This window comes from Ananas comosus, linkage group 8 (assembly GCF_001540865.1).
Source record: "Ananas comosus cultivar F153 linkage group 8, ASM154086v1, whole genome shotgun sequence".
NCBI lineage: Eukaryota > Viridiplantae > Streptophyta > Magnoliopsida > Poales > Bromeliaceae > Ananas > Ananas comosus.
Genome location: NC_033628.1, coordinates 3,104,639 through 3,117,690, shown reverse-complemented (window position 1 = coordinate 3,117,690; position 13,052 = coordinate 3,104,639). Strand labels below are relative to the sequence as shown.

The window sequence follows — 13,052 nt, the reverse complement described above, 5'->3', positions numbered from 1 at the left end:
AGTGATCAGGAGAATCAAACATCAAGCAACTATGTCACATTGAGACTCATGTACAACAAATTTGAAATGAGAATTCTCTTTCACAAAAATAGTTAAGAAGGCCATTCCGTAAGGACAAAGGTATACTGAAGTACCAACAATGCTTTGAACAGATTCATACCACCAAAAGATTGTAACAGGTCTGCAATCAGAGACAACTTCAAGATCTAAATGGTAATTGCCTTCATCAAAAATTATTGAGAAAGCCGTGGAAACACCAACAATGTTTGGAATAGATTACTTTTCAAATATTGTAACGGTCCTCAAAAAAGACAACTGTGGAATAATAAAGAGCTAACAATTTGAGTGAATTTTCGACTTTCAAATCATTATCTTGTGTCCATCAAACATCAATGATGAGATGAGAACAAGTGCCAATTTTGCTTCACAAGCTACAGCAAAAAATGCTGATTGGCTAGAACTTTTTAAGGAAAGCCCTAAGGCTTTTCACTAAAGCACCTCTTATAGTTATCCACCACAACTAGGAAGAGGAGTTGAGTTTCTGCGGACTCTAAATAAGTTGCATGCCTGGCTATTGTCTAGGTTACACGGATGCAGCTCCAAGGAAGCCACATCCGCATGCAACATGAGTCGGCGTCGGACACATAGCAGACATGTGACCTTGTGTCTACTGAGTATCTAGGGATTTAGAGAGAGAGAGAGAGAGAGAGAGGTGTAATGTGGGCCATGCCGACCTACATTTTTTTCAGGCCATTTCGGGCCACAAAGTGTGGCACAGATTAGCTAGCCCGGCAAGGATTCTAATCCGGGCCAGGCCAGGCCAGGCCACCTTTCTCCAAGTTTTAGCCTAGAACAACCCACAGCTCGGACCAAGCTGGGCAGTGTTGGGCCATGGGCTAACCCATTTTTTTCTTTTTTTCTTCTTTTTTTATCTCTTAATTTATTTTGAAAATTTTTACCATTGATTTTATAAGAAGTATATAATTCTTTTACTAAATAAATAAGTTTTAGGTGATTTTTTAAGAAAATTATTTACAATTTCAATAGTTTAAATTAAAATTTGTAAGAATAAAGAAAAAAATAGAAATTATATTAGAAAAAAATTAAAGAATAGGTTGGGTCGACACCCTTAAGGACAGCCCAAAGGGACCGAGCTGTGCTGAGCCATGAGCCAATATCCTATTGCCCAACACGGTGCTGGCTGGTATGCCAGTTGGCTAGATGTGGCCCAGCATAGCGCGGGCCTAGTCTGCCGGTTGACTAGGTGTGGCCTAGCACGGCACGCTGAAGTGCCAGTCCCATAGTGATACTGAGAGGGACTCATGTGCATCACACAGGCCGTATCCGCGTAGGAAGAGTTTCATAGATTTTAATAATAGAAAATATATTTTCTTGCACCCAGTATATCTTTATCTATTATACATCACAATCTATATTTGATTAATGATCTAAAATTAAATCCAATTTAACTTTATATATAAAATAAAAATTCTGAGAAACTTAATACTTAGACATTAAGTAGCAGGGACCATTGTTCAATTTATAAAAAAATATTATCCAGATTTCACAAGTTCTTTTAACGTCGAGAAATCTACTTAATTTACTAATTTTAAAATATTATAATATTTTTTTACATAACATATATAGAATGTTATTTTAAAAATTAATATTTTATTATTGGCCTTGTCGTGTTCATATCTTAATTTTTCTAAAATTGACAACTGGCGCTGTCCGAGTCGTACCGTATCCTGTGTCCCGTATCAGGGCCTGTGTAACATGGATAGCTACTCGGGTAGACAATGTGTTCTAGAAGTCATACCAAACAAGCACTATATAATCGAAAAGGGCTATATTTTGGAATTTTAATTAGCTAAATTACCTTTGGAACCTGTTTTGTCCAACACTGTCCAATATGTTCTTCAACTTTTCCAATACAGTATCAAGATGTGAAGCAGCAACCTGTAAAAGTAATCAATAAATAAAATTGAATTGACAAAAGAAAAGATCAAATATTAGCAATCTGGTAAACAAACATACCAACCCTATGCCTTTAGCGAGACCTAGTCTATTTGTAGGAATCGAGATGTTTGCATGTTTATACATCCAATTTATCTTTTCACGGACGTAGCGCCTATCATCAACCTTCTGAAGAAGCATGCCCAGACATCTAGAAGGAAAGATAAAGCATAGTTGGAATGAAATTGCACATTTGCCATCACTTGCAGCTGATCATCAGATTAAAAATCTCTCGACTGGTTGCTATCTTAATTATTCATTTAAAGCAGTCACAATCAGATGAATCCTATTCCATAATACAAATAGACTTACTATATCAAAATCCTATTAAAATATAAATGGTATTTGCCAAGATTTTAAATAAAGTCTATGGGTAAAGATTGTCTAACAAGAGTAGACAACAATTAACTACAACACATCAATGTAAATTAAAACTTTCCTCACATAGAAACTTGAGATAGAAAGAAGAGGTTGAAAAGGATAGGTAATTTTGCTATGTAACAAATAAACTTTTGCCAGGATATCACCTGCCGGAAATATAGAACATTGATAAAGAGAAGTGAGTAACGATTTTTGTCAATAAGGAAATAGGCACATTTCATTGATAGAAATTATGATGTATTTAACTTAACTGCCATCGTTATATCTATAATCCTCCTAATATAGAGGCCCAGTATATAAAGGCGTGATAAGGTCCCGCTAGCTGAGACGGAATCAGTAGAATCATTTAGGACATGTTTGTTTCACCAAAACTAGACTTTAGGTTGAAGTGGAATTCGGTGAAAACTATTTCTCCCCTGTTGTTTGTTTTATAGTTATGGAAGTGAAATTTCGTCAATTTTGCTGTTTGAAAAGTGAATGATGTAAAACTATAATTTATGTATAAATAACAACTTAATAAATAATAAATTACAATATAATAAAAAAATAATATAATTATATTCCTATATAATTAAAAAAAATTAATCTAAAACAACTAAACTATTTATATATATATAAATAATAATAATACAACAACAAAATTATAAAGTAAAAAAATATATAAATACTTAACTAATCAATTTTCATCATATTTTAAATGTACAAACTATATAAAGAAAATACTAAATCTTAACTAATTCAAATTTTATCATATTTTAAATATGCAAACTAAATAAAAGAGTAATTAGTGCCATAATTAAATATATTTAAATATAACTAGTATTACTCATTGTGTTATTTTATTATTTTTCCTTCACCTCTCTTCATCGTAATTGACTTCGGACCGGGGTGGGCCGAAGTCAATTACGCTATTTCAGATAACTCGAGTTTCAACCGTATCTTTATTATGGTGAAACAAACAACGGAAGTGATCGTTTACGGCCGAAACGACTTCATCCCTCTCTACTTTCACCAAAACAAACAAACCCTTATTGAATCAATAGGATCATTAAGCATAAAAGGATCAAAATATGACATTTGAGCACAGATATCATTTCACAATTCACAAAATATTAAAGATTGAAGATAGAGATATAGTCAGGATATCTAGATAGCAAGAGCAAATATTTTACAGATATCTAGCATGAAATATTGCTAAAAGTCCCCCCCCCCCTCCCCCCCCCCACACCACCTCCCATAAAGAAGAATTGAATTTTCGAAAAGAATACTAGACAGCTGTATAGTATGCAAAATTTACCAGTAAAAAAAGAATGAATACCAAAAAATAACAGATCATTTTTTTAAATGGCTATTAATAACTGCCTTCAACAAAGGCTAGAATTCCAAATATGGTTTTCATAATTGTCTTATTCAATAATTCTTGCGTGCTCATGTATCCACATTTTGGTCCTTAAATGCTTACATGATTGTAAACAATCTCATTGTCATCAGTATCTGATTATACTCTTTAGCATCCGTTTGTCTGAAATTTATTAGATATAAGCAAAATACTAATTAATCATTCCATATCAACCATTATCTCCTTAAACACAAAAGGAGGAATGATTCTATTTTAATTCTTCCTTTCGCTTCTCATGCCAGACTCGAACAATTTATAGTGACATACTCATAAAGAAGACAAGATAAATCAATTGAACTAATAAAACCCTCTAAACTATCTAATGTAAAGAAAATCAGAAAAATGAAAAAAGAAAAGATGAAAGAGCTAATAGAACAAAAGTACACATTCATGCATTATGTAAGGCACATCAAAAGCCTATTTTAACAAGCTAATAATTAGAGTAGATTTTAAGCAAAATTTTGGCTTGAGGTTTATTTAATAAGCTAATGAGTAGAGTAGATTTTAGACAATGAATACATTTTAACTTGATAAATTTTGCTTGATTACTAGATCTACTTATTACTCATGAGAAAATTATGCTACATATGTTAGTCACTGGTCAACAAAGTAAAATTAATAGAGAAGTACAAGTGCACAAGAGAATTGCCTGTGTAGCATAGCTGAATGCTCATCGTCTGAATCATATAAAATATACTGACTAGCAAAAGCATCACCCAAAGACATGACCCACTCATTGTCTCGAACAACATCCAGAGATTCTGCCAAAAACTGACAAACAAATGGTAAACCCCATGAAGAAGAGAAGGAGAAAAGCAGTATTATTCGAAAAGAAACTCCACCACACTCTGAAAACTCTGTAGTTTCTTTTTTAACATAAATTTAGTACATCTACAAGAAAATTCCCTGATATAACCAAAGATTCAACGGAAAAAGAAAGATGCATACTATAAAAAAATGTGTAACTGCAAGTCTTCAAACATTCACTAGTTCAGACTTACATTGATTATCATGTCATCCCAAGTTTCCTGGTAAGAGGAGTCTTGCTTTAGGTCATCAGGATCGCTGATGTAGGCCTTCATCTTAGGGACCTAATACTTGCCAAAAGAAGGATTACGTAAGCTACTTCCATGAAGAGATATGGTAAAAGATGTTACAACAAATGGAATAATATGCAAAACAAGTTTCAATACTAAAGGCATTTTTGAATGGATGGACATCTTGTTCAGCACATCTCTCTCATTTATTCAAGGGCAATGCAGTTATTAACAGATAAGAAGTATGATTAGATGTCTTCAACGGGATAGTATATATGGCCTCTAAGTCACCTTCTCGGAATAGATAAATCACCTTGTAGGTGGAATTTATTACCCAAGAAAATCATGACTGTCAAGTCCTTGCAATGAAGTGATGAACTAAAAGCAAAACTCTAGGCTGTAAGGAAAGAATAAAATTTTCTTAGTGCATAAATTATCACCAGAGACTTTTTCAGACATCCAAGCAGGCACTAAATTGCAACAGGTTATGTGGCACCTAAATACCACAGCACGATATATTACAAGCATAATTGCACAAACACAGTGTCAACTAGCATCTAAAAGAGTAACGCTACCAGGGAGCAGTTATGCAATGATAGTTTGTAACTAAAGCTACCCACAACTAGCAAAGTAAACAACGAATAAGACATTTTAGTGCAAAGAGTAACATGTATCACCAAATTGTCTAGCTTAATTATCAATAAGCCCACATGTATCCCATCATAGCTAAAACATTGTGTTCCAATAAGCATTACTGACACACTCAACAGCAACAAGCTCAAAGAAATGAAATACCATTATTCACTAACAGAACAATATACTTGAGAAAAAAGATAAATATATTAAATTTGCCATACCTCATCTTGCCAAAGTAAACTGAGATTTCTTGGAAATAGTGGGCCTAAGTAGCAGAGCGTCTGCATGAAATAAACAATTAGACTCCTAACCTAAAACAAGAGGCCATTAAATAAAAGTTTTAAAATATTTTACAACTTCAAAAAGATAAAGGAAAACAAGAAAAAGAAATATATGTAATTCCACAGTATAGTTGCAAGGCTGTAGCTAGGCTGTAGCCAACAATGTGTTTACGAGGTCTAAGTAAGATGCACGAGGGTGCCAGAGATTTTTACAAGATTTCCTATGTCACTCATTCCCACCATGAGTGGAAATCTTTAATTGTTACAAAAAAACAAAAAAACAAAAATCTGATAGTACCAGAAAATATGCTTCTTGCAAAAGAGAGAAGACAAGAAAGAAAAGAGAAATTTCACTGGCTTACAATAGAAAGAAATCCATGAATATGGTTTTGGCAAGCTAATTCATGACATTCTAAAATTATTATTATTATAAATATTAAAGGACAGCAATACAAGCTTTAAACTCAAGAGAACAATGTGTAAGAGCAAGAAACTACAAGTTGCTCCAGTCTTCTGATCAATGAGTCATTGCAAAAGAACACCGTCAAAGGAAGCAATTTAATGTTGCCTAATAATGTAACAAAAGGATAAAGATAAGAGAAAGGACCGTCAATATCTGAGTAGCCAGCTGCTCCCTAGCAAGTGGATCATGCAGAAGCACAATTAAACGAGCAAAAAGATGCTGCATCATAAAGGAATCGCATACAATGATGTCACAAAGTCTACAGAACCGAGTAATAAACAATAAATCTTTTCACCATGGACTCTACCTCAGGATTAGGAACATCATTGGAGGAGTTAAATTCAGAATAGGTTGAACTTGTATGAGAGGACCTATGCCTACACAATTCATTTATGCCTTTGCAAACCTGCAAAAGAATTTACAAAATTGTACATCACCGAAAGAAATGACAAAAATAGAATTATATCACAACGCAAGAGACCACAACTACAAAAAATCGCAAAATATATTTTAGTTTCATTCATCCTACCACATTATTTGTAGTATTGAATTACTTGCCACAGCATGCTCACACCGATGACCACCATTACTCGAACACTTATAAAAACTACAAAAACCATTCACGTTTAGTTTCGCTTTAACATATCCTCTGTAGTGTGGATTACTGGCCAAAAGACACATCGTGCCAATTTGTGATCGGCATAGCATATGTTGCAGTATATCCATTCTAATGCTAAGTACAGTAGGCACACCCCCTGTACAGATAGTTTCATTTGTCAGAACCCATGTCATCAAGGCTATAAGTATCCAGTACACCACATGCCTTTCCTTGCGCTCACAGAATGTGCAGAGTCCAGAGGGGCTGCCAACATTATCCAATGTGCCACTAGCATAGGTTTTGAGTAGTTAATACTTTTTTTTCCACCTTAAAAACATTTCAGATCGACATCATAAAACATAAAAATATGAGGTTCAAAAATTCACAACCCAATTTCTAATTAAATAGAAGAAAATGAAAAACGCAGACTGGAACGAGCCAAGTGATACTCCCATTTGTACTACTCTCTTTTCAACCATCCTCTCTCTTTTCTTTCTCAATCTATTCCTTTTCTTACAGACAGCAGCAAACTCTTTCTCCATTTGTTTTGCCTTCCCTCCCCACTTTTTCTCTCCCATTTTCCTCGGCTTGAATCCCCTAAAGAAATAATTTTCTAACACATTACACCCATCAATCACCATAGGCCCATAGCATTCAAAGCCTTCAAAATATCCACATGCAAGCTTCATCTTTAACCTCTATTTCCTAAGGTAGCGTTTGGCTCGGGAACAAAAGGGGGAATAAGCCCTTGTTCCCCCATTTGTTCCCAAAGGCCGCGTTTGGCTTCCAGAAGCAGTAGTTCCCGGGTTTCTGGAATAAGCTGGTATAAGGCTGGAACTGCTGTTCCACCTTTTTCCTGGAACAAGCTTGTTTCTGGATGAGAACAAGCTTAATTAAAGTCTAAATTTAATTTTAATGACGGTAAATTTTTAATTAATCTAATTAATATATTTAAATTATTATTTATTACTTAATAATAAAATAATTAATTAATTTATTATTTATAATTAATTATTATTAATTAGATAATTATTATTTATAATTAATTATTAATAATTTGCTAATTAATATTATTAATTTATAATTTATTATTTATAAATAATTATTAATTATTTTTTATAATTATTATAATTTATTAATAAATATCATTATTAGTAGTTCCAATCTAAGCATGCAAATACTATTTACCTTATTCCTAGGAACAACTCAATTTTCATCCAAACGCAAAATTGATCTAGTTCCTGCTTATACTTGAACTTGTACCTATCCCTGGAACAAGCAGTTCTTACTTATACCTGAACCAAACGCAGCCTAAAAGAAAATCGAGAAGAGCATAATTATTATTGTGTGCTTGATGAAGGGTTACATGTTTCTCATTTTCCTTAATCCCCTATCCCCTAGTCTTCTTCATATGTTCAAGGGCTAAACTATATTGACATAATCTTTCTAACAGGTTCAAGGTAATATGGTTTATTCCCTTTATTTTCAATAGAGAAAAGACTATTATAGTGACATCTATTGTTTCTTATCAACTCAAATTTAATCGTAATTTTCCTTATTTTAGAATTGTATTGGAAAATTTTATCCTAGGAAGCTCCAATAACAATCAGACTAATCTTGTCTCTCTGTACTATTCGAAGAGACAGCCATTTCAATTTATCCATTTGTTTCCGAGAAAAATGCAACTTCACTACTTGTTTGTCCTTAAATCACATTTATACGGCCAGAATAACTGCACAAACTCCAATTTCTGAATTTGCAAACGAAGGAGATTAAAAATAAGTCAATGAATAAGCATCTATTACAGTTGCCACGGCAGCTGTATACTTCTTTGGAATGATCATCTTCAAGATAAATGGCCAGAGAATATGCTGGGGAAAAAAACAAAGAAAACAGAAAACCAAAATATTATCAGCATATAACACTCCAAAACCAAAAAGAAAAATATATAATAAAAAACAATTAGAATAATAATCTGTGTTAATATTTTAAAAAAAGAATTTAAGAACTTCGTAAAAAACATACATTACCTCCATCTCAGGAATGGTGATGGCCAGTAAAAGAAGACTTTTTTCACAGACTGCTCTGAGTTCCACAGGACTAACAGGCCCTACTATCACCTGGCAGTAAAGTCATTTGTCCATAATGCTAATTGCCAGAAATAAGTAATAGTCAAAAAAAAAAAAAAATTATTAATCGCGTGAGACCTCCAATCTCTTATATAGAAAGGGGCCACGTTTCCATGCAACTTCTTTAGTCTTGAAATCATCTACATCCTCATTTGATATAGCACAATGTCGTATGAGGAATTCAACGGCCAACTCTCCAGGATGTCCGCTCAGGTAGCAATGTGAAGCCATAACAACAATCAACTGATACAGAATTAAGAAAAATAAGTAATATAATTTTATATATTGAATGAACAAAAAGCTTAACAAGTTGATCACCAATAGGCAACAAGGACAATAATCATGTAAGGAGTTCTATCAACCAAATGCATCTAAAGGGAATATTAGGAGAATACCTCAGCAAGTGCCTTTCGAATGCCCAAGCTATGCTCATCTAGCAGCAACGTCACAACTTCAACAAGCAAAGTTCTTTTACAATGCCAAACTTCCAACAACCTACAAAAATGAAGCTTGGTCATCAAGATCATTTGAAGGCTGAATTGACAAGAAAAGAGTAAGTCAAATTACAAAGGAAGTAAAAGACCTGGGCAATAAATGCTTTATCACGCAAAGTGCCCCAATTATGGATGCTTCATCTTTAGACTTGCATTTCTGTTTGCAAGAGATAAAATGATGTAAACAATAGATAGCAAGAAAGTAAGGCCTCATGTGGCATCATTACCAATTCTGGTTTACTTTTTAAACATTAATTATATATAACTTGATATACTGGTGGAAGGACTTTCCTCCTATTGTCATGGCTTGTTAGCTTGTAATGGCACCCCAACAAAGTGATAGCTGACAACCTCTTTTAAAAGGGGAAAAAAAAAATCTTGGAAGCAAAATACTAGTTGCCTCCAAATTTTTGTATTTTTGTTGCCAAACAACCACCTTGGATGGGTAAAGATTGCAAGCAATTCACCATGCCCTCCATTATTTATATAGAAATTCTTTTAAAAAAAAATGGCGACTATGCCAAGCAAGGCCTAAGTTTGAACAACTTCAAGAGCTGAAACATGCTTCACTATCAATAACCTATATAAAAGTTAGAAATTCAGCAGAAAAACAATTGAAGAGAATCTGTACTATTGACTCACATTCAAAAGGAAGAGACAAAGATCTTCAGGGTACACTGAACCAATCACCAAAAAGCAATGCTGAATTTCATTATATGTCTGCAAGCATAAATGTCACTTTTTTAGATATTAATTGAAACGGAATAGTAAATCACCAAAAACCATCGTGATTTGCTAGAGTAAGCTGCTCATAGACAAAGTGGACATCAAAAATTACAAAGTAAACTACCAAGTTACTACAGTCAATCACAAAAATATATTAAAAGAAATAAAAATCAAAACCAAATTCTGAAAACAGAAGATATATAACTTAATAACTAATAAATATACGACATTACGCTATAAGTATACTACAACAGGTCATTGAAAACATGCAGTCCAATGTTTCAAATTCCACCTAAAATGCACTTATTGAATTAAATAATTGGCCTACAGAATAACATAAATATCATCCCTAGCCACTAGAAAATAATATAAGACAAAAAGAACAAAAAAAATAATAAGCAAGAAATTAAGGGCCAGAGTTCCACATCAGAAATATTGGACATATTACAATATTTTCTTCTGTCCATTTAAAAGAGGAAAACACTTTAGTATGCTATGATTAAAAGGAGCAAAAGTGCTTGGCAACAGGAAACACCTTCAGTCCCATCGAAAAGTCAGTGTGCTCATCTTTGGTATTGTTGATGGATGCTACTGGAAGAAGAGTGCATAAAGTAATGGTAAGTTCCTGCAACACAAATAATATGATATTATAAATAGATCCAAACATTCTCGCATTCCACAAATGTGTTCACATGTAACATGTAGGGCTGTAAGCAATAAATTAAATCAACAAAAGTTTCACTATTATCTAAATAACAAAAGTTTCTTGAAATCTATCTAGACATACCAAGATGAAAATGAAGAAAAATGAGACAGTTTTGGTTACAGTTATAGTAAATACAATTAATCTCATAACAAAAGAAACTTTCCTAATTAGTCTTTAAGAAGATTTCAAAGATCATGACAGTCCAGGAATCATTAATATTTATCAAATTAAGTCACTAGTCTTTCTTAATTTAAAGAAATCTAAGTGTCAAAAGCATATCACTAAACAAATAAAGAAAAAAAAATGTATTTCTACATGCCTCAAAATCAAGCAAAGGAGGACCACTTTCTGAAAACAAACAGGCTGTCAGAATATTATGAAGGCTACGCGCAGCAACAAACGCAATCTCTTGCTCCTTCTTACACCTGCCCCTCCCCCCCCAACAAAAAAAAAAAAAAAAAAAAAAAAAAAACAAAAAAAAAAAAAAAAGGAAAAAAAAAAAAAACAAAGAGAGATTAAATGGAAACTTTCCCAACATTTCACATGCACCTTACCTTACAACATATGATGACAATAGAGACTAGCAAAATACTCACAAATCCAACACCGTCAAGATAAGTCTTGGCAATGCTGCCTTCAACTGTGAGCGAGTAACTAGACCAACCATTTCTCCTAAGGCCTCAGCAGAAGATAGTCGCACCTGATCAAAAGGATTTGCACAAAAGGTCACCATAAAAATATGATACAATATACAGGGGCTAAGAACTAGAGTATAGCATGAATAAACGAACTCCATTTTTAAAGATATCCAGCTAAAAAAGATCCAATGTCTACCTAAGTGGATATTTTGGTAGCAATAAGCAAATAATTTGAAAACAAAGTAATGATGTCAAACATACATTGGCGTGCAAAACAATTGGAATTATCAATATTTCAACTTATTATAAAACTAGTGTAGTTATCTGCACGATGCAGCGGACAAATATTATCGAAGCGATTTTTTTATTATTGTTGATCATCGATGATAGTTTGAAATTGTACATATATCAAAAACAAAATACAGTGAGGAGATGAAGAAAGAAAAAAAAAAGGAAAAAAAAAGAGAGNTGAAGAGAGAAAAATAATAATAACATTAATTAAGTTTTAATTAAAAAAGAAGCAAGAAGTTGAGAACGATTTAGAGAAAGTAGGAGAGGGAGAGGGCATTTTCAGCGAGCAAAAGTAGTGACAGCGTAGCGCAGTTCAAGTATCTTAGGCGTCTAAAGCAGCACATAAACCACCCCTACCGCCACCACCATCTTCTACTTCTAGAACCTACGCCGCCGTCGCCATCGCTGTTGTCTTCACCTTCTCTCACATACCTATATATTAGTTGAATGATAACTATCATATATATATATATATACCACTATTAGTTCATTAGTCCTTAAAAAACAAAAAATGAAAAAGAAATTACAAAAAAAAAAATTTATGGGATAGATAATCGAAAAAAGTTAAATAAAATATCAATAAATCTACATACATTTTAACAATTTGTTATTCGACTATCTTTTATATAAAATATTTATTAACGAATGGGTTTAAATGTTAAAATATATATGTGACTTATTAAAATTTTTTAAATAATAATATGTTAATTTTAGATTAAGTTGTTTATGTTAAATTTAGTATAATTTCAAATATATATGATGTTATTGGAAGGTAAAGAGTTAGACGTTAAAGAAGATGAGAAAGAAATAATTAAAATATAAAATAAAATAATTAAAAAAATGAAAAAATGAGAGATTGCCACATCATCATTTGATATTGGGGATTCATATAAGAGTATAGATATTTTACATTTAATGACTGAATAAAAGCAATAACTTATAAACAAAAGAACCAAACCTATGGAAAAAAATGCTAGTGCAATCTATACCTTCAGATCACGTGAACTTGCCCAGGCTCTCAGCAGTAGTTCAAAAACAGAATTCATGAAAGACCTGTAAAAATCTCAAATATAAATATAAAACATAAGAGAACACCATATATATTTTGTATTTAAGATGAAACAAACTAACTTACATTACATCACTGTCGAGAAGTGGTTCCGAAGGAAAATCACTAAGGTACTGAGATGCAGCCTGACACCAACACTTAAAAGCTGGAAGCCAATAACCCAAATTGATGAACCAGAAAATAAGAGC

The 13,052-nt window shown here is 32.9% G+C and overlaps 1 protein-coding gene across 3 annotated transcripts in view; it reads right to left on the bottom strand.

The window, feature by feature from the left end:
• LOC109714214 (protein SHOOT GRAVITROPISM 6) overlaps positions 1–13,052 on the bottom strand; it is a 34,036-nt gene that overhangs the window by 18,312 nt on the left and 2,672 nt on the right. For all 3 annotated transcript variants that reach the window (XR_002217263.1, XM_020238723.1, XM_020238724.1), the window contains exons 8-25: positions 12,931–13,009; positions 12,785–12,848; positions 11,463–11,566; positions 11,186–11,291; positions 10,696–10,785; positions 10,077–10,154; positions 9,524–9,591; positions 9,336–9,435; positions 9,019–9,183; positions 8,842–8,931; positions 8,617–8,682; positions 6,521–6,619; positions 6,358–6,432; positions 5,691–5,750; positions 4,798–4,887; positions 4,446–4,567; positions 2,038–2,167; positions 1,880–1,959 (exon numbers count right to left, since the gene is read on the bottom strand). Coding sequence is in view for 2 of the 3 variants with exons in the window: in XM_020238723.1 (XP_020094312.1) it covers positions 1,880–1,959; positions 2,038–2,167; positions 4,446–4,567; positions 4,798–4,887; positions 5,691–5,750; positions 6,358–6,432; positions 6,521–6,619; positions 8,617–8,682; positions 8,842–8,931; positions 9,019–9,183; positions 9,336–9,435; positions 9,524–9,591; positions 10,077–10,154; positions 10,696–10,785; positions 11,186–11,291; positions 11,463–11,566; positions 12,785–12,848; positions 12,931–13,009 (1,666 nt within the window). In the remaining variant the exon portion in view is untranslated. The remainder of the gene's footprint in view (positions 1–1,879; positions 1,960–2,037; positions 2,168–4,445; positions 4,568–4,797; positions 4,888–5,690; positions 5,751–6,357; positions 6,433–6,520; positions 6,620–8,616; positions 8,683–8,841; positions 8,932–9,018; positions 9,184–9,335; positions 9,436–9,523; positions 9,592–10,076; positions 10,155–10,695; positions 10,786–11,185; positions 11,292–11,462; positions 11,567–12,784; positions 12,849–12,930; positions 13,010–13,052) is intronic.